Source organism: Haemaphysalis longicornis, unplaced genomic scaffold (genome assembly GCF_048455015.1).
Source record: "Haemaphysalis longicornis isolate Haplotype H1 unplaced genomic scaffold, Haemaphysalis longicornis Haplotype H1 scaffold_2, whole genome shotgun sequence".
NCBI classification, from domain to species: domain Eukaryota; kingdom Metazoa; phylum Arthropoda; class Arachnida; order Ixodida; family Ixodidae; genus Haemaphysalis; species Haemaphysalis longicornis.
The window spans coordinates 6,085,023-6,106,400 of record NW_027526295.1 but is presented as its reverse complement, the minus strand read 5'-3'; the positions used below and the strand labels follow the sequence as shown (position 1 = coordinate 6,106,400).

Here is a 21,378-nt window from a genome sequence, read left to right as displayed (position 1 = left end):
TAACACGTGTCACGAAAGAGTTCACTGATCCTACCTGCTATTTGTCCCTGTTTCGGGCTATTGTACGTTCCCGGCTAGAGTACTGCTCGGTTGTATGGAACTCTGTTCCTCAATACTTGTCACTGTCTCTGGAACGAGTCCAGATGAGATTTGTTAGAATCTATTATGATCGTTACCTTTTCAGGAAAATATATTACACGTATGACAGAATACTTGACCTCACTGGATTAAGCAGACTGAGTGACAGAAGAACACTCCTCGATATGTGCTTTCTTCACAAGCTCATTCATGGAGCTGTTGACTCTGCCGATTTGCTAACTTCCATCAATTTTCATGTCCCCACACGATGCCGTTCCTCGCCGCTATTTTATCCTGACGTCAATCATAAAAGTCCTGTCCAGAGAATGCAACTCCTTTACAACTCACTTGAAGTGCCTGATCTGAGTATCTTTGATCGTTACAGCACTTTTGTGCAAGCTGTTAAAAATTCATCTAAAGCCTGAGTGTGTACTTATGTGTTGTAAAATCAGGCGAGTCAGCCATGTAATGCTTGTTCCATTCAGGTTATTTTCATTTCTCATGCTCTTTTTTCGCTATGGTACACATCTTCTGAGTGTGTTCTGAGTGTCTTCTTTTGCGTTGTAGAATCGTATGAGTCAGCCTCATAATGTTTGATCCATTGATGTTATTTTTATACTCTTTTTTCCCCATTGTACACATCTCCCTTTTCTATCCTTTCCCTTTTTTCTTCTGTGCACCACGCTGAAGGCGTCATGCTGTTTGTGGGCACTTATCTAAATAAATAAATAAAAAAAATAAATAAATAAATAAATAAAAGCCGTGATGGCGCTCGCTCTGCGTCCCATGCCTGCCGCCTGCTCTTGAGCCGGTTCTGCTCACCTCGGAACATGCGGGCAGAGTCCTGCCGCGCGGCCTCCTTGTCGGCCACCGCCCTGTCCAGCTCCCTCTGCAGCTCGGCCACCCGCTGGTGCAGCTGCTCGCGCTCTGCGAACAGCTCGTCCCGCGACTGGCGAAGGTCGGCCAGGCGCTGCACGGCCACCTTCTGCTCAGACTCCACTGTGGGGAGGAGGAAAGCAAAACTGCGATGCAAAGGCACGGCATTTTACTTAAAGCAATGCGATCACGGAAGGACTGTCCCTGTATTATATAATCACGGCGTGTCGTCGACGGGTGGGCAAGTTGGTGGGTGTTCACTTCCAAGTGCAGCACAAAAAGGACGAGGGACCCTTCTAGAGTTCCAGAACGTTTCTGGATACCTTCAGCTATAACACTACTCCGCAGTGCGTGACCCCTTCCCGAAGCCGCGACTTGTCGGTGCGCGCGACACGGTCAGCCTGGTCGACGTGCTTCAGAACAGAGACTGTTGCATCAACACCTCATGTTGTGGTGGGTTTCTGCTTGAGTGACATTTTTTGTTCACATTCACATTGCGGTCCCACAATGTGCGTGTTTGTACTTTGTGGGCTAGCATGCACCGTTGCACTGCTGCCACAGTTCAGCATGATCTTTGAACGAAAAGAGGCACTTCTTCAATCTCCCTGAGAAACCTTCGAGAATGGCACCGCTCTCTGCGGAGACGTATTTTGGGATGACCTGCACTGCGCTGAGCAATGGAACATTTCTTAGCTTGATTGTGGAAACCACAAATTCACATCTGCCCCTTCCTGCTGTGGGGAAGCACTCCTATTGAGGATGACAGCTGCCATCTGAAAGAAGCTCGCATGCTTTGACCCTGCACACGAAACAAGAGTTGGCGCCTTAGCTTTCTAGAAAAAAGTATTAACAAACATTGCTTGTACCCGCTGCCACTCTTTTTTTTTTTTTGCGTGTAAAAAAAAGAACTTGCTGGTTTTTGAGTTTATCTTTCATGTGGGAGAATTCTTGTGCTACTGTATTTATTCGAATCTAAGCCGATAGTTTTTTTGAAATACTGATATATCAAACTCCAGGGTCGGCTTAGATTCGAGGATTTTGAAATACGCGCCAATTTCCAAGTAAAGTGGCGCGCAGCTAGCGCCACCCAGAAAAGAAAGTATTGTAGCCATTACTAGACGAGCCAGTAGCCACTTAAGGGCCATAGGCCGCCATTTTGAATTCTGCGGACCCTGTTCTGTGGGACAGTGGCCTGCGTGCGGTGTGGCGTTTGGTTTTGATAGCGCAAAAAGAAGCGGTGCCATTATAGTGCCACTTTTAAAAGAAAAGTTGTTTTAGCTGCGGAGTTGTCGTCGAACGTTCAAGCCGGGCGGGACTTTGGCGTGGATGAAAAAAATGTCCGTCGTTGGAGGACGCAACGGGAGAGGATTTTGCGTCCTCCAACGATCGCCCAGAAGTTGCCCGGTGATTTTGAAGAGAAACTGATTGAGTTCCAGCACCGCATCTTCATGTTCAATAAACGTGTTTTCTTTTTGTGAACGCTGACCCTGCCTTTTTGTTCGGCCTACATTCGAGGTAAGTTTTTTTTTTTTTTCGCGCCTTCGGACTTTCGGGGGTCGGCTTAGAATCGGGGCCGGCCTAGATTCGAATAAATACGGTAGTTTAGAGATGCACAGGCAGCTGTCAAAGGTGGCTGGGAGTAAATAAACATTTTGGGCCAGTCAGGAAACATTTGGTTCGAAAACGAATTTCAAGCAGCACAAAGGTGACTCTTAAACCCCCTTTCTCATTTTGCTATTTATTCTGCACAAGAATATTGTTGCCTGGCAGGGAAGTCATCCCCACACAGCTTTAAAGTCAATTCCTCTCCAGAAATTCTAAGACCTGAAATTCTGATGTGACCAACTCGAACACAATCCCCTTGCTTTCCGATCAGGCTGACCGTGGCAACAGCGCCACCACACAGGCGGAAACGGGCAGGAGTCACGCTCATGTGCCGCTTTCAAGCGGAGTTGTGCAATGGATCTAGTAACGTTGGCCGAGACAGCATCAATAAAAGTACAGTGTGACCCCGATATTACGACTTTCAACAAACTGCGTGAAATGGCATATGACCGGGGTGTCGTACGATCAGGGTACGGGTAAATGACGGCCCAGTTGACGGCCTCACACAACAGGCGGGCTATGAACTGATACGACTCTTTCGTTACTGCGGGAAATTGACCAATTTTTAGGGGTCTAAGAGAAGATTCTTTTCTTGCTATTCTAATTGCACCAACATAAAATGTGGATGATTTAATGGCCTTTCCAACAACACCAATTTTAAGGGAGGACACTGGTCTTGAAACAACAACTTTTAATTTTCAAGTAAACTTTGTGAAACTTGTCAGTCTAGCTGCTTTTTTCCCACTGATTTCAAATTTCATTTCAAGCACGCACCGCTCCTCACTCTCAAGGCCGAAACAAGGTGAATTCACAAGCATCACGTTGTTTTTGATGAACTACCGTCTTTCGAGTCGCACAACTTCCCGCAACAACTAAATGACTAAATGCAAACCCAGCCACCCCCATAACCAAAACCACGGCAGAAATCGGCGAAGAGCATTCTGCTTGAACACCGAGCAACCTCTTCGCCCGGCAGCCACATTTTCCAATCTCACCACACCAAGATGGCGATGCCCAGTTATGTCGTTCCGGAGATACGGCGCTCCGAAAATTGCTGTTTTTTCATCAACTTGCACAGGCAGTTTGTCGCCTCCGTACACAGAAGTATTTTTTCTGCAGGAATTCACAATGGTTTTCGATGGGAAAACATTAAAAATTCACAGAATATTATAACATGTGCAACCCGGCATTGTCAATTTTGAAAAAACTGTCAAACTGTCTTTGGGACAATTTTATGCCGGTTTTTGATTGAATGATCAATCAATTAAACCTTTACAAACAGCATGACCTTGGGGGTGCTGGAAAATTACACCATCAGTAAGCATTTTCCCCACTGAAACTGACGGGAGCGCTAAAATCCTTGGCTCTCGGGCTGTTTTGGAGCAGTTTGGCGCAATTTTTGCAATTTTCAAGCTTTTGGAGCAACCTGGAGCAGGAAAACCGATTTGTATCATATCTTAACAAAACTTGTTGAGCTAGTTGGTTCATGCTTATTTGAAAGACTAAAAGGGGGCGCTAAGCAGACGAAGACGAAGTAAGACATAAACACCACATATGGCGCCTTTTAGTCTTTCCAATTTGTATCGAAACTGCGCAATATGTGCAGCTGTCTCACCCCTGCTAGTGATGCTTCTTAGTTGAACTGTCTATTCGGACGGAGTCTCCAACAAGTATTGTACTGTTTCATTTTAAAAATTTTAGGGGGCGCTGTAATGGAGGAGGCTCATGGTGCTAATCTTTTTTATCACCAAAAGCTACTTGACCAAAGTTTGCAGGGCACGATTCTAGTGCATCGCGCATCATTCCTGCAAGTAAGGCAACAATAGCGAGTCAGAAGATGATAATAAAGGGCAACTTTATGTTTTGAGAGATAACTGACAGTGAACGTGAGCAAGCATCAACCCCGGAGTTCTGTTTTCAACTTCATGCATGTTTTGCTGCATCGCGTGCCTGTCCCAAATACTGTGCTGGCTGTAAATGAAAAGTCAGTCATTGACAGGACGTTTTTACGTTACGTGGGGGCAAATTCGTGCCTCCGATAATGTCAAACCGCCAGATTTCTTCCAAGAAACCACCCGACATTGCACATTTTGAAATGGAGGTTAGGCTTCACCGCATGACACAAGCACCACACGTGCTAACATTTTTTTATTATTATTATTATTTAAAAAATACTGCGGACGGTTTTTCACCATCCTAGTAGGAGAGGGTTACATCAAGTTCTTAACACAGAGGTCAAAACTAGAAGACGTCGGAGCATGCACGCAGTCGGAAGGCAGTGAATTCCAGTCGTCAACGGTTTGTACAAAAAAAAGAGTACTTGAACGTGTTATTTTTAGGAGCATATGGTCTTACAGTTCTTGAATGATTTAACCTTACTGAGTGCTGGGGAGGTGGCAGAATATATAATTCGTTATTTAAACCAGATTCGTTGTTGCATAGTTTATACAGTATATAGTTTTATAGTTTGCAATCCTCGCAAGTCGGCATTGTTTCTAGGGCGTGTTTCCGAAATGTATATTATAATGTATATTCTAATGTATATTCTATTCCATATTCTATTCTAATCCTATTCTATTCCAACGTATATTCTAATTTTTTTTTCTAATACCAGTGGTTCGTTATACACAACTCCTTTTTTGTCATTTTCTTCGACAACCCGACAAAAATTTTGATTTTGATATTTTTTTCTGCAACTATGATGTATGAGAGCGTTTAAAAAACTGGTGTTATTGGAAAAGTCGTTAAATAATCTGCATTTTGTGTTCCTGCAACTAGTGGCTAACCAATTTTTTTAGCAGAAAAAAATGTTTTCTTGGAGCCCTAAAAACCGGTCAATTTTCCCGCGGTCACGAAAGAGTTTCGAAAACTATCTGCGTGTGGAAGCCAATTACTCAGCTCCGAGGGCATTCCCCCTGCGCTCCTTGCCCTGTGCCTGGCTCGAGAGGGGGGGCCCACTCACGCTGGCTGCTGCGGCGTGCGGCCTCTTGCAGCTGCAGCTGCAGGCGTGCCGCGTGCTGGTCGGCCCGCCGCTGCCGCTCCTCCCAGCTCTGCTCCGCCTGGCCCAGCTGCCTCAGCACGTCCCTGCACGAGGGGAGGGAGCAGATGCCCAGTGTAAAGCACTGCACGTTCTGATTGTTAGGTCCAGGCCCGGCCTGAGCCCGGCCCGGGCCCGTCATCTATTTTTGAGCATAGGTAGGACCCGCGTGTGTGTGACCAGGCCCGGTCTTGGACGCTGAAGAAAATTTGTTTATTATATTTGGTTGAGTGTCCTCGTAGCGGGCAATCAGACGGAGCAGCTAGTCTGTTCAAAAACGTCATGAACTGAAACGCCAAAAAATCAGGGTTTAAAAGCACACATAGTTTACCTTACACCGGCTGCAGCTCACGCCACATCGGCGTAATAATAGCTCGTATTCTTACACAAGCGACACCACCACCTTTGGTGACCAGACTCTTGGCACCTTCACATGGTTGTCTCGGCCACAAGTTGGTATTGCTAAAATATTTTGCTCCGCATTTGAATCCACGAGTATATACATGCGTTGAAATATTTTACCTGCTGTGGTTGTTAAGCGCTGGTGCTTCTCTAGCACGTGAGTTTAATTCCCAGCCACAGCAGCCGCATTTCGATTTGTGCGACAAACACACGCGTACATAGACATAGGTGCCCAGTTGCAGGTTGTCTGAATTAATTCATTCCCCGCTACAGCATTCCTTGTAATCGAACCTGTTGTATGTTACACACCAAATATAAAATCTTGATGTAGTACAGTTAAACCTCGATGTAACGAACTTCAATGTAACGAAACCCTCGATGTAACGAACCACGGAATTTTTTGTAACTTCAAGCGTATGCACACCATGTATTTTCAACCTCTGTGTAACGAAGTCCCGTTTGCCGGAATTTCAATGTAACGAAGTTTCATGGAGAACGAGGCACGATATTTAAGTTGTAGAAGTAGATTTTTGGAGACGCAAGCGCCGAAATGGGGTCCCAATAAAACGCCAACGGCGACACAGGTCGCCCAATGACGCGGATGCAGCCAGCCACGGAGTCTTTGATTAAGTCCCTTGCCTACAAACTGCGTGGCGTGCATACACGGCTGGCGCACTGTTTCTGTCGGAGCTTAATCGTCTACTGCTTAATCGGCATCAGCGTGAACCGCACGCAGCGTTTTCTCCCTGCAAAAACGCAAAACGCGCCCCGCAAGCCACAGGCGCGCTGACGCAGCCGCGGAGACCACCCGCGCGATACGGGTAGCTCCAGCGACCGCTTCTAACCTCTCGCTGAGACGCAACTCGAGGGGCATATGAGAGGGGCGTGCGAGAAAGAAAGCGGATAACGTGGGCGAAATTTTCATTGTAAAATGTGACACGCGCCGCTTACGAAAGCGCCCATCAAATATCCTCCGCGGTGGTAAGCCTAATCGCCACTGGCGTTGCCGCAGCCGCCGCAAGCCGCCGCTTTGCACTTCGTTCGAGTTCGGTCATGCTTGTTGGGTTTCGTCGTCCCAGCAAGCATTTGTGAATCTTTATGAGCCTTGCACGCGCATTTTTTTTCACACCGGCGTCCGCGATTGCGTGCCGGCGGCGGGAAGTGACTCGCGCTGCGCGCAGCGGTGGGAGGAGCCTGACCAGTTTCGCCACGGTTTCGCCAATGGGGAGGCGTGCACCCTACGGCGGGAGCTTCGAAGCGCTCGGGGATGCTGGCTGGCTAGACGATAAGGCCGCCGCGAAGGATATTTGATGGGCGCTCTCGTAAGCGGCGCGTATGACGTTTTACAGTGAAAATTTCGCCCACGTTATCCGCTTTTTTTCTCGCATACCCCTCTCGTTCACCCCTCGAGTTGCGTTTCAGCGAGCGGTTAGAATCGGTCGCTGGAGCTACCCGCATCGCGCGGGTGGTCTCCGCGGCTGCGTCAGCGCGCCTGTGGCTTGCGGGGCGCGTTTTTGCGGGAAGAAAACGCTCCATGCGGATCACGCTGATGCCCGCGTAGACGATTAAGCACCGATAGAAACAGAAACAGTGCGCCGGCCGTGTATGCGCGCCACGTTTTCTTTTTCAGGAAACGCTTCACGGGATGAACACTTCATTATAACCGCGAATTTCAATGTAGCGAAATTTCAATGTAACGAAGTAAATTACGAATTTTACCGACTTCGTTACATCGAGGTTTAACTGTACATGAAATGTCATTAAAATTACAGCATAGTGACTACCAGATCTAGCAAAACATGTTTTGAAAACAATGTGTACAACTAACATCAAGAAGCACGTAAAAGTAAACTCGGAATGTTCATTTTAATGCTCTTTTCTACACATGACGTCGGGACTGTTAACGGCCGGGCCTATGAATTCAAGCCCGAGCCCGGCCTGGGCCCGTGCAGTGCTCTAGCCCAGTGCCCACAATTACCCTGACGGCACTGAGGACAACAACACACCCCGTGCCACCATGCCTCCGCGTGTTACGGCCACGTCGTCAGCCACACTGGGACAAACACTCTCCGTGAAATTGACAGACCTCTGTGTCACAGTATCTGTCCGCACGCGAGTACATTAAAAGGAGCTAAAACAGTGTGCTGCCACTTCTGGGTGACAACGAACAGCGCTCTTGCACCCACGGACGGCTTCCCCTGTAGAGAAGACTTCTGGGCTTTTCCTTTTTTCCAGTCACAGTGATCATGCGCACTTTAGAATCGAGGGTGTGTTAGAGTTCATAAATACAGTAGTTTATTACAGTGAAACCCCACTAACACGACCTCCAAGAGACCATGCGAAAGCATCATATGGCTGGGGTGTCGTATACTGGGGTGGGTTGTATGAGTAAATGCCGGCCCGGTCGACTGTCTCACACAACAGGTGTGCTAAGAACTCATTTAAACGGCTCCATTTACCCGTTCTCGCATATTTGGCAAACCCTTTGCTGAAATCCCAAGGACAAAAACAATGCCTATTGCGTGACCCCACACCCCCTCTGGCTAACTTGCCAGCCGTGTACTGCGCGCCATGTGAGCCCCACACCATCCAGCGCCAGCCCTGCATCTCACACACACAAGGTCAGCTGGGAAGGCCAACGCGGCCGAGCAAATCGAGAGGGGCCCGGGCAAGCAAAAGGAGTGAAGGTGGGAAAGAAAGGAATGGAGCAACAACGCATCTCAGAAAGGCACTGATCAGCAGAGCACAGAGACAGGGGAGAGAGAGCATTGTGCAAGGAAAGCGGGTGCTTGGTCAGCGCTGTGTGGTTGCGTTGTATGTGTTGTCACGTTCGTCGGCTCGATGAGAGTTTCAAATTGGTGCTTTGCCAGACACCCGGACTTCTCGCGGCTGGCATGCTGGTGTTCTGCTGCCGCATGGGGCCATCGAAGGTTACCGTGCTTGCTTGCTTGCTTCAGCAAGTGGTCTGAGTCTGGCTTGCCTGCGGACCTTTGCACATCAAGCAGCGTCCGATGGGGGTTAAGAATAAAGAAAGGTCGGGAGAAGGCGCTGTAAAAGATGGGGAAAACTCCACTTTATAGCGGCCACGGCACATCGTATGAAACGGACCGAATGCACTTGAGGGTTGTATAATAGGGGTTTTTAAAAAAAGGACTGTTTCCATGGGGAGGACCACGGTGATCCGTCAGGACCACGGTGATCCGTCGCAAGAAGCAGGTCATCGTAAGACCGTGGGACGTACCACTGGGGATCCACTGTAGTATAATGAAGCCAGTGGCAGTGAAATTTCCGTGCCGGAATAATGCGTTGCTTTCCCCTTTGTCCTTTGGTTGCAGGCTGCTCATCTGAGTTCACAATCTCTCCCTTCGTGGGGTGCTCCCAGTTTATGCGCCAGCCGATCATACACATTTATGCCCGGGCTGACTCTCCCAGCTGGGCACTGCAAATGCTGGCAGGGAGGGAGACACTGCTGCAGAGGGGCAACTGCGATCCTCTTGCACTGGAAACACAACAGCGCTGTATCCTGTACACAGTTATGCAGTGCTTGGGTTTGCAGTACCGTGTCCTTGTGCGTGCACGTATTTGTGCAACGTCTATTAAAGAGCAGTATGCCACACGTGCGGCTGGTGTGCAGGTCACGTCCCTCCCTCACTAGAATGGCGATGAGGATTTAGAACTAACGCAATTCCCGGTACACAATCAGCCGCGCCTACCCGACGGCTTTCGCCGGCATCGCCCCACCGGGGCCGTTCCTACCGACACCCGGTCGTCCCGTGCAGCCATGGTCACGACGGCACGACATACTCGAGGTGTACCTGCTGGCATCGCGTGCTTCCGAGTTCCCCCCCGAGCGTTTGCGAGGCTCTGCTGCTGCATTCTTTCGGACCCCAAGGTGTGTTTCGCAGGCGGCAAAGACAGAGGAGAAGAAAGGGACCGCAGCTATGCCAGACGCGTATGCCTCCGCGGTAGCGACACTGGCCGAGCCCTTCGATACCACCTGCAACCTGGTCATCGAACGACATCGCCGCCAGATTCAGTCCCCAGGCGAGTTTGTTCAAGAGTCTGCAACCACCCTGACAGAGCTCGCTGCGATGCGCTCGTTTAACTCTTTCGTTACGGCGGAAAAACGGCCGATTTTGAGTGCTTCCACAAAACGTTTTTTTTCTCTTGAGCTACTGGACACACTTAGCCTTGCTATGCATGAAATTGTAGCTTATAGATTGCTCTTCCAAACACAAAGCAGCAGTTTTGTTAAAGGTACAATTACTTACAGTTTATTCATCAAGTAATCAGAAAAAAGCCCCCTAGAAAAGTATACAAAAAATTGAAAAAACACAAATCGGCAATTTTACCGAGACTAAAAATTATTTCAGGAATTTTAAGATATACAAATTGTTCCTATGTTCTTTGGCTATGATTCAATACATAAATCAACAATGTACACCACGTTTTCGATTTTTTGAGGGCCCGTCAACCTAGTGGAACTGGCGGCTGTACCACGCCGCGAAGGCACTCAAGGGTGAGTGAGTCTTTGTAAAATGCGCATCCAAGTATACTCTTTTGTGTTCTCGCACAAAATCGTTATCAATTCGTTGGTAAAAAACAAGAAAAAAAATCCAGCGCTCTCGAGAAGCGTCGCACCTGAACCCTGCAGCGCTAATCTGACACGAGCGCCAGGTTATCTTGAAGGTAATAGCGCGATATGGCGCAGTGCATTTGGCAAAATATCCCGGCCGTATGTTCTCAAGACCCTAAACACAAAATCAAAACCGCAGTCGTCAGATAAGAAGCACGTTTTGTTTATAAATACAGCGCGGAGTCACAACGAAATTACCTGCCAGCGCTTGTTGAAGTGCGAGGCATTTGAACCGGAGCTTCGTCGTCCTAACTGAAATCTGAAGATCCCACATCATTGCTTGACCCCTCACTGCTGCTGGAATCAGAAAAATCGACAGCAGGAGCTGCCGAAGTGCTTGCTACAGCAGTCCGACTGTGCGGAGCGCGGCGCGAACCCGACGCCATTTTTTCTCCTGCTCCCCTCTACCTTCGGTTCAAATTTCTCTTGTTACACCGCCACCACATGAGACACATAAACAAACGAAACCGAAATTGAAAGAGAAGTTGCCAATGAACACACCAGATGGCGATTGTTGTCTGTGGAGCGCGTGTTTCAGATTTTGCGGGAGATTTGAAATCATCGGACACCGGCTTCCGATTGCCTTTGGCGCCGTTGTGAAAGAGTTAAATCACCAGAGCAGTCATCGTGCGACCAATTTGTTGCCGGGGTGTCCTCACTTCATATTTGGGAACATCTTCCGTTAGAAGGGTCTTCACTGCCGTTTGACGAGGCAGTTGCTCTCGCGAGTCAAATCGAGCAAGTAGCCTCGGAAATGAAGGAATTTTCTGTTTCTGTGCAGCCAGTATCTGCGCATTTTTTCACAAAAGACAGTTCGCCGTCGCCGTCGCCACATTCAAGTCGCGCGCCCACACTTTCAGTCAGCGTGATAGGGCAAGTTATGCATGGGAGCCATCCCCCGTCTCGAGCGCACCGTCCATCGAATTTGCACTAACACGCAAATTCTTCTAGCCAGCATCGCGCTTCATGGCAACACTGCCCAGCTACAGGAAAAACGGTCGCCAACAGTTGTCCACAAAGTTTCCGCTGGGGGAAACGGTACAGACTCTTGTGGCGCAACAGCTGTTTGCATCTGCAATACGTTCAAGTTTGCCAGGTCCTTTGAAACCGTTCGTTGATCCTGGTCAATTATTTCGGGGAAGGTGTTTGACCAGCATTGTGCAAGCGTGCCCCTTCTCCCCGTTACTCGTGCAACACTTCTGGACTATTCGAGGCTGCTTCTTTTCTGAAGTTTCCTTCGAGAATCACAGCGCCGCACTGTTGTTTTATGTCGTTTAACAGGGCACTTCACTCATAGGATTGGATGGTATTAAGGCATTGAAGCTGCGCACTGAATGGTCTCAACTGCAGTGCATTCAAACTAGCGCGGTACCGAATGCCAAAGTAGCTGTGTCATGTCCGTTCGAGCCGTCCACGCCACCAGCACTTCAGCAAAAAGTTTGGCTCCCTCTTCGCAAATGAGCTGGGTCACGCAAAAGGTTTTGTTCACAGGATTTAGACACGTGTGGGTGTTCAGCCAGTAGCATCAAAACCTCGCCGTCTTCCTTTGATGTTACGACCACGCGTGTCCTCTGAACTGCAGCGATTGGGAAGCTTGGACATCATTGAACGTATCAATGCGTCACAATGGGTGTCCCCCATTGTAGTCATTGAGAAGAAAGATGGCAGTATTAGGCTTTGTGTAGACTTGCGCGAACCTAACAAGGCGATCGTTCCGGACAGCTTTCCACTGCCACACATGGATGAGTTGCTTCAAGCTTTGGTGGGGGCAACACATTTTTCGAAGCTCGACTTTGCCTATCACCAAGTCCTCCCGGGCACTGAGAGTAGGGACTTTCATTACACATGGAGGGCTGTACCGGTTCAGACGCGTTTGTTTTGGGCTAGCGTCAGCACCTGCGGCTTTCCACGGTGTGATGTCTCTCATTCTTTGCAACTGTGCTGGCGTCCTCGTTTGCATTGACGACGTCACTGTGTGCGGTAAATCGGCTAAGCAGCACCTCAAGAACCTTGAGACAGTTCTACAGCTTATCAATGACGCAGGTCTGAAGCTGAACAGCAAATGTGTGTTCGGAGTTCAGGAGCTTTTATTTTTGGGCCGCAAGGTGACGCCTTCCGGTATTTCGCCACTGCCAGGGAAAATAGACGCAGTGTGGAAACTCCAGTTCCAAACAATGCCGCCAAACTCCATTCCTTTCTTGGGTTAGTGGAATACTACGCCAAGTTCGTGCCACACTTGGCAGAGGTGGTGGAGTCAATGAGAGCTCCACTTAGGAAAGACAAAGCGTTCAACTGGTCTGCTGAGGTGGATAAAAGTTTCCGGGCGGTAAAGTCGGTATTGTACTCAGATCTCGTCTTGCAGATGTTTGGTCCTGCACTTCCAATTATCATTTCCACTGATGTGTCTGAATGTGGACTCGGAGCAGTCCTCCAGCAGCGCGCCGGTCATACACTTCGTACTGTCGCTTTTGCATCGCGCACGCTATCGTCGGCGGAAAGGAAGTACGCAGTTGGCGAAAGAGAGGCCCTTGCATGCACTGGGGCATGAGAACATTGGCATGCTCAACTGTGGGGGTGAAGCTTCTCTCTCCACACAGATCCCCAGGCCACTTCTGTCCTTGCAGGGCTCAGGCTGCCACCCACTCGGAATCACACGTTGGTGCGCAAGGCTGCTCCGCTATAATTTCACAGTGGAGCACCAGAAAGGCTCGTCAAACAGAGCAGCCAATGCTCTTTCGTGGTTGCCAGTCCATATGGCAGATTCGGAGCTGACTTTTGAGGAAGGAATTGTTGGCACGGTCCAACCTACTTGGCTGACGAAAGAGCAGTTTGAACAAGGAGTTCTTGCTTATGCCACTCTTCAAAAGGTACACGAGTCTTGGCCCTCGCATAAGAAGTTGCCTGAAGAGCTGAAACCATATTTCAGAGTTCGAGAGGAATCGTCAGTCTTTGGAGAATCGTTGTTGCGTGCGGAGAGGCTCTTTGTTCCTTCATCTCTTGTGGCTCAGCTGGTACCAACAGTGCATGAAACTCGCCACGGTATCGGACGCACCAAAGGCAGACTTGGGGAGCAGTTTTGGTGGCCCCACATGGACAGTCACGTGGAAGAAGCAGTTCGCAAGTGTAGCATCTGCGATAAATCAGCCAAGACGTCCCCTGCCCCTCTGCAACCTGTCGAGCTGCCGGAGAAATCGTGGCAGAAACTTGCGATTGATATCGTTGGTCCCCTGGAGAGGGCTCCTCCAGGTTGCAGGTTTGCACTGACGCTCGTGGACTACTTCTCAAAATGGCCTCAAGTGCAGTTGTGCAGAGAAGTTTCTACAAGCACCATGAACGAGTCCCTGCTGAATATCTTTGCGAGGGAAGGATATCCTGAAGAGATAGCCTGCGATAATGGGCCCCCAGTTCACCTCAAAAGAATTTATCGACTTCCTAAAAGAACGAGTGATCCGCCTGTCGCATTCATCTGTTTATAACCCACAGGCAAATGAACAGATCGAGCGGTTCAACCGCACATCCAGGACATACCTCCAACTGGTTCGTCTGGAAAAGCGTTCGCTGCGAACTGCTGCATGGGATTATCTCGCCGCTCACAGGTGCACACCACAGGCCACAAGAGGGGTGGCCCCTGCGGTACTGCTTCATGGAAGGCTGCCAAGAACACAGCTCGACACCCTACCCCGAGCTGGCCATGCTTGGGCGGCGTGCCAGGCACAGGCAACAGTGCAGCAAAGCGGTAGGAGACGTGGTGCAGGTGAAGAGACCATTGGCTTCATTCAAGGGTGACACTTCTTTTTCAAAGCCAAGGGAAGTCATCGAGCAACGTGGTCCAGCATCCTTCCTCCTCGATGACGGCAGAACATGGAATGCGGCAAAGCTGAGCAAGGTGCTTGCTCGTCGCACGGGCAACAATTCATCACGACCCCGGCGATGCGACACTTCTTACTGCAACATGACAGCCAGCATTCGCCGAGGCAACCCTAGCAAAAATTCTGATAGAAACTTGTATTAGCCGTATACATTTTTGTATTGGGTGTATGCATTAGTCTTATAAAAACTTGTATGAGTTTTATAAGTTTCACGTATAAGATGTATCAGTCTAATACAAATGAACCTATTAGTTTGTATTAGTTTGCAAATACAAATAGATCTGATAGACCGCTAATAGACTTCAGAGCTATTAGTTTGTATGAGTGTGATACGAACTAATAGAGACGCATTGGTAAGCTACCGAGTGACTGGAAGAAGGCTCTGATTGTTCCCGTTTTTATAAAAGGTGACCGGCCTAGCTTTCAAAATTACCGTACAATATCTGTAACGTCTCAATGCTGCAAGATCATTGAACATATTACTTCTAAACAGATTCTTGAATTTCTAGTGGAGCAAAATGCAGTACTGACAAATTGTCAACATGGTTTTAGAAAAGGTTATTCCATGGCCACCCAATTGGTGACAATAATTCATTCGTTTGCAGCGTGTCTTGACAACAATGACCAAATTGATGCTATATTTTTAGATTTCAAAAAAGCTTTCGACAAGGTACCATATAACAAATTAATAGCAAAACTTAAAAACATTCACATTTCGGATATTTTTGCAAAGAAAAGTTTGACATCCACATGAATGCAGCCATATGGCTAAAAGGAAGGCTATACAGCTTCCTCAGAAACTTCGTAGTTGAAGAAAAATTCGTCCTGGTCCAGGATTCGAACCCAGGACCACTGCTTAACCGGAGCAGTCGCTCTACCAACTGAGCTAACCAGGTCGTTTCTAGCACGAGAGCGAATTGATCAACAACTCAAAGGTGGATGTCAAACTTTCCTTTGCAGAAACTTACTCCCCCTTAGGGGATTTCCCCTAAATCTGGTCGATTAACTTACTTTAACTTCGATTAACCTTTACTTCGAGTTGTTGATCAATTCTCGTTGATCAAATCAGTCAAATGATCAGTCAAATGATCAAATCAGTCCTCGAGATGTGGGGTAAAAAGCAACACAAACTGCCACGTGCATTCCAGTCTCTAGCTTGTGTGCATGTGTGTCAGCGGTGTACAGGCGTCCACAGAATAAACCGGACCAAGCGAGCGGCGCGCGATAGCTATCGGTGCGACACCTTCCGGCCCAGCGCCTGCTGTCGAGATAGCGGAGAGCGCATGTGTGTCCCTCCCTATAGTTTGTGCATGTCAGTTTCCTCGACTGCGGCTGCAGCACTCCGTTCCTCTCGAATGCGACGCGCGGCGGCGCCTTGCGCGGCTCGCCTACCGAGCGGACGTGATGCTTGGCAGCAGCCGGCAGCGTGCGCCATGCGCTGATGCCGCGTAACTGTGCGTTCATCTGAGAATGTTTGTTCGGCGCTCTTTTTATCATTTTAATGACTGCAACGCAAACTGGCGTTGAAGAAAGGCTGCGATAAAGATTCACACATGACTAAAACAGTGCTGGTCGTTATGCGACGAACACAGTTGATAGCAAGAACTGAATACAGCGAAGGTTTATTCGCTTCGGAACAAAAAAAAACATCGGTGATTGTCCGAGTGGTTCCCCTCATTAATTGTGTGTGAAGTTTCCGTCGTTTTTGATAACTTCACGAATGCGTCGGGGGAGCGACTCATAAAGCGACTTTATGATTTCGGTACGGGGGCGCAGGCGTCCCCATTCATCTTCCACTGCCTGCCACAACTCGTCCGCCGTGCGACCGCAGTCATTTCGTTTGCCGAGATTCGTCTTCATAATCCCCGACACATTTTCTATCGGATTTAGGTCTGCCCCGCACGGAGGCCACCGCAGCTGTCGCACCGCGTGGTCCTCGAGCAGTGAGCTCACGGCTCGTGCTGTGAATACAGGGGTTCGGTCCTGTTGCAGGATGAAGCACCCGTCCAGGACGTAGGGGAGCAGACTTGTTGAAATGATGTTACAGTACTGGGAAGCATTGAATGGCCCAGAAATTCTGATGAGGGGTCCCAGGCCGTCCGCACTCATTGCGCCCCATACGCTGACGGAGCACCTCCCACTGGAAAGGACGCTTTGGATGTAGCCGGGCTGGTATCTAAATACCATCGGGCTAAATACAGAAATACATTCAGGAAAGATATCTCCGAGGAAAGATATCTTCGAAGATGTTCGGAGGGTATACTAGATAAATCAATGAAAGGACATTCGCCGTGTTTGATAGTTTACATCGATTGAAATTACTGGCACATTTTTTTAGCGGGAGGCTGCACCCCCATTGCCACGTAGGCGAACAGTATCCTGTATAAAACTATGCATCAATTTCATCCTCTTTCCACATCAGGAATTACAAAAGCCCCGTTAGCCGGTGCGGGTTACCTGAAGTGTTTCGTAAAAGAACAGCGACAAGAAACGCTTAACAAACGGTGCTTATAAAACTACGATTAAGGGGGGACGTGGCTTTCAAAATCAACTTTTTTATTTCTTTGTGGATTTTGATGAAAATTGGCACAGCAACTGGAAATGCTTCTGTTATATCACCATAAAAATTTCAAAGTAATATTTTGAAAACTTTTTTATGTATGAAATTTTCTTTCTGTTCCGCTTGTACCGAGCTTGAGCGGCTCATAAAACACGATAGAAAACTTGTTCGAAGTGCTTTGCATTCCCAAATGAATGGGCGAGGTCGTGACAGTTTTAGAATTTTTTTTTTTACAACACAATGTTTTTTAGTTTTCATTTTTTTAGAGGTTTATGCGCAACAGACATGTCAACTGTGAACGATTATTTGAATAAAAAAAATCACAAAAAACAAATCTGGAAAACCAAAAGTGTCACGACCTGAACAGTTCATCAAGGAATGTAATGCAAGAAACGGAATCAAAATAGACCCAGCGGTCACGAAGAAATCCCTGGGACAAGCGACACAGGTGGCAAAAAAAACTGTTTTGAGAAAACGGCTTCCGAAGTTGCAACATAGGTTTCACATATCAAAATTCGTCACAGTTGTAGCCTTTCATGTCCTTTTGAACATGGGGCTTCTGGAAGGCCTTGCCTTGAAATTGGAGTGCCTTTTACAGCCTTTCTCTTTCCAGAAAACATTTTCAGCTCCTCCGTGAAGAGTACATACCCCCCTTTGCAAACCAAACGGAGGGGAGATGGGTTTCAATGGGCTTTCAATGCAAAGTAGGTTAGTTGGTTGGCTGTATCGCACTGGACAACCTCCTTTTGCATTGTTGTCACCATGGCAACAAGTTAAGCATTTTTTTTACTTAATTTTAACATTTTTGGCTTTTTTTAATGTTTTATCTTGCCTGGCACAGCAACTTAGTACTCATACGTGCAGGTGTTCATTGACAAAAGTTTGCATACCACAAGGATGAAAATGAGCTACTTTGAAGCTTGGTAGAGTATTCTGCATAACTCCCAACTTCAATGCAACAGCATATTTTTTTACTACTTTTGACATTCAAGGCATCCAATATTTCTCGCAGCACAGCCAGTATGCCCTGAGTAGAGTGTACTAGTACACTCTACCCTAAGCAATGGTATCAATAATTTCCCTAAAAAAATCACTGTTAAATGCTGCCACAGTAACGTACATTTTTAACGCAGACGGATATTTTTATTCCTATATTACTAACTCAAACCTGTTTGCATGAGAATTACAAGTGCACGGGAAACGTTGCGCAAGAAAGGCGATATGGCTCGCGCGCATCGCAGCGCACGCTTACCGCGACATATCGAACTTTGATTATACCTGATATGGCTGGTCAGGTCGCTTTTAAGATTAAATCTGACGTCGCAGGCGTTAATTACAACTACTGGCGTTCAATCGTAACCGGTTGCCCAGTCATGTGATGCTCGAATGCGCGTCGGCTATGCCGTGCGCGCCGCAGCGTTTGACGCGTCGACCGTTTCTTTCTCAAGGCTAGCGAGCCCACAGTCAAAACACAGCAATAACTAAGCGTGTAAACATCGCAAATCCGACTAAAAGTTCACTTCACGAACCGCTATCGCAAGCGCGCACACCGCATCACCCTCCGGGGTCTGGCGACGGTAGAGTCACGCGCACCACGAAGCGTTCGATGACCGCCGCCTTTCGAGCCACACAACTTCCCGTAATCTGGCTCGTTATCTCTGGCATTCCCATCGCGATAACGTCCGTGTTGAATACCACAGATTGAACAGAAACTCGGCCGAGCGAAGCGGCGAAAATGAACTCAATCCGCTCGCTACGCAGCTCAGGCGGCCGCCATCTTGCGTTGCGCCCGCGACATCCAATCAGGAGGGTCGATGTTCTGCGCCCCGACCGGAGGACCAATAGCGCTTCAGCATCTATTTCTAGTTTCGTTTGTGCGTCGTTTCTTTTCTGCCGTTTGTGCGTTTGTGAATGAACGAAGATAAAAGAGACGAGCGGAACCGGAAAGACGATCGCTCGGCCGATCTAACCATATCAAAATGGCCGCGCCCGGTGGCACCGTTGCGGAGATAGAGCGCTCCGAAAATTGCCGTTTTTTCGCCCTTTTGCGCTGATAGTTTGTCACCGCGCCTGACAAAAGTATTTTTTTATGCCACTTTGCGACTATTTTCAGCGTAAAAACTTTGCAGACGCACAGAATAGGAAACATAGAAGCCGAATATGTGGGTTTCAAAAAAACGATGTTTTGGTCATTTTTCCGAAGTTGAAAGCCGCGTCCCCCCTTAAAACGTTTCAAATGAACCCAGCTGAATAAAATTTACAGGGACATTATATATCGGTTGCTCCGAAATATAGTTATTAACAGGTAGTTATGCATTGCTAGACTTAACAATTACGCTTAGCGTTGCACTCGGGACCCCCGAAGGAATGCTCACCAATTCTCACATTAAACCGTGCTCCCGATTTGACCTATTACACATTAAATTGAGAACGACTCAGCGTGCAATGGAGCGGAAAATGATAGGTGTAACATTAAGGGACGAGAAGAGAGCGGAGTGGGTCAGGGAGCAAACTGGTGTTAAAGACATATTAGTATAAATTAAGAAGAAGAAATGGACGTGGGCAGGGCATGTAATGCGAAGGCAAGATAACCGCTGGTCATTAAGGGTAACAGAGTGGATCCCTAGAGAAGGCAAGCGTTGCAGGGGGCGGCAGAAAGTTAGATGGACAGATGAGATCAAGAAGTTTCCGGGGATAACTTGGTCGCAGTTGGCACAGGACCGAGGTAATTGGAGAATAATGAGAGAGGCCTTTGCCCTGCAGTGGGCGTAGATAGGCTGCTGCTGCTGCTGCTGCTGCTGCTGCTGATGATGATGATGACTGTAGTAGTTTATATATCATCTAGAATGCACATTACCAGCTACGTTTCACAGTTTAGTTTCGTACCTGCAGCTCATCGGACGCCAAACACGCCGCTGTTGATACCAGCGAGTGGAGAAAGTCGATTCGTCTGTGAATATAACTTCCTTCCACTCGTCCGTTGTCCACCGCTCTACTGCCCGGGCGAACTCCAGCCTTTCCAGCCTCTGGCGGTCCGTCACGCGCTGTTTCTGCGCTGCCACGCAACTCCCGAGTCCCGCCTCCTTAAGTCGTCTTCGAATTGTCTAGCAAGAGACATTCAATGACAGCTCCTGTCGAATTTCTTTTGCAGACAGGAGGGGATCTGCCACAGCGGCTGTGACAATCAGTAGTTCCTGATCCTCACTGGTGACTTTAGGCCGCCCGCTGCGCTCTGCGTCAATGAGTCTGTCCTGATCATCGCGGTAAGCTTGAATAATGCGGCTTACAGAAGTCCTAGACCTCCCGGTGAGGTGGCAACTTTCCCACTGAGTAATCCCTTCGATGAAAAGTCGCACGATGTGCCTCCGTTGCTCGATGGGGACGCGGGAAGGCATTCTTCACGAATATGACCATGCAGGACGAGTTACGTGCTTTATACGCTTCATAGCTATCAGTGTCCAATGGGTGACATGGAAGGAAACGCCTCATTGCTTTTCGATAGCAATTCACCCACACCGACAGCTGTGTATTTCGGTCTATTTTTCCGAAGCGAATAAACTCTTTCCTTCCTACTTTCTTTCCTCCTCCCATCTTTAAACTGCCTCTCATATGCCGCACGGGAAAAACTCGAAATTAAAAAAAAACATCGCTGTTTTTAGTTCTATCAACTGTGTGTTTGTCGCATAACGACCAGCACTGGTTCAGTCATGTGTGAATCTTTATCGCAGCCTTTCATTAACGCCAGTTTGAGTTTCAGTCAATAAAATGATAAAAAGAGCGCCGAACGAACATTCTCAGATGAACGCACAGTGACGCGGCATCAGCGCATGGCGCACGCTGCCGGCTGCTGACCTGAATCACGCCCGGTCGGTAGGCGCGCCGCGCAAGGCGCCGCCGCGCGTCGCATTGGAGAGGATCAAAGTGCTGCAGCCGAAATCAAGGAAACTGACATGCACAAACTCTAGGGAGGGACACGCATGCGCCCTCCACTATCTCGACAGCAGGCGCTGGGCCGGAAGGTGTCGCGCCGATAGTATTCGCGCACCGCTCGCTTGGTCCGGTTTATTCTGTGACCGCCTGTACACGGCAGAGTGCAATTTTGGTGAGCAGTAAGATGCCACGCACGACCCAGCCCTAGCAATGCAGCATGGCACCAACTGTGGCTGTGAACGAGGTGCAAAAGGATGTCTGCTCGTAAGCTGTTGCGCATGCCCACCGTTGGCAAGTGAGTACATTAGTGGTATTCCCGGCGCACCCTAGGTATGAATTGGCTATTGCGCAAAACTGCCATACAAAGAGTGCCAAGTGCCACAAC

At 48.3% G+C, this 21,378-nt stretch overlaps 1 protein-coding gene across 3 annotated transcripts in view; it reads right to left on the bottom strand.

The window, feature by feature from the left end:
- Positions 1–21,378, bottom strand: part of LOC144168709 (uncharacterized) — a 191,867-nt gene that overhangs the window by 61,235 nt on the left and 109,254 nt on the right. For all 3 annotated transcript variants that reach the window (XM_077697655.1, XM_077697654.1, XM_077697653.1), the window contains exons 16-17: positions 5,522–5,643; positions 901–1,077 (exon numbers count right to left, since the gene is read on the bottom strand). In XM_077697655.1, the coding sequence (XP_077553781.1) occupies positions 901–1,077; positions 5,522–5,643 (299 nt within the window). The remainder of the gene's footprint in view (positions 1–900; positions 1,078–5,521; positions 5,644–21,378) is intronic.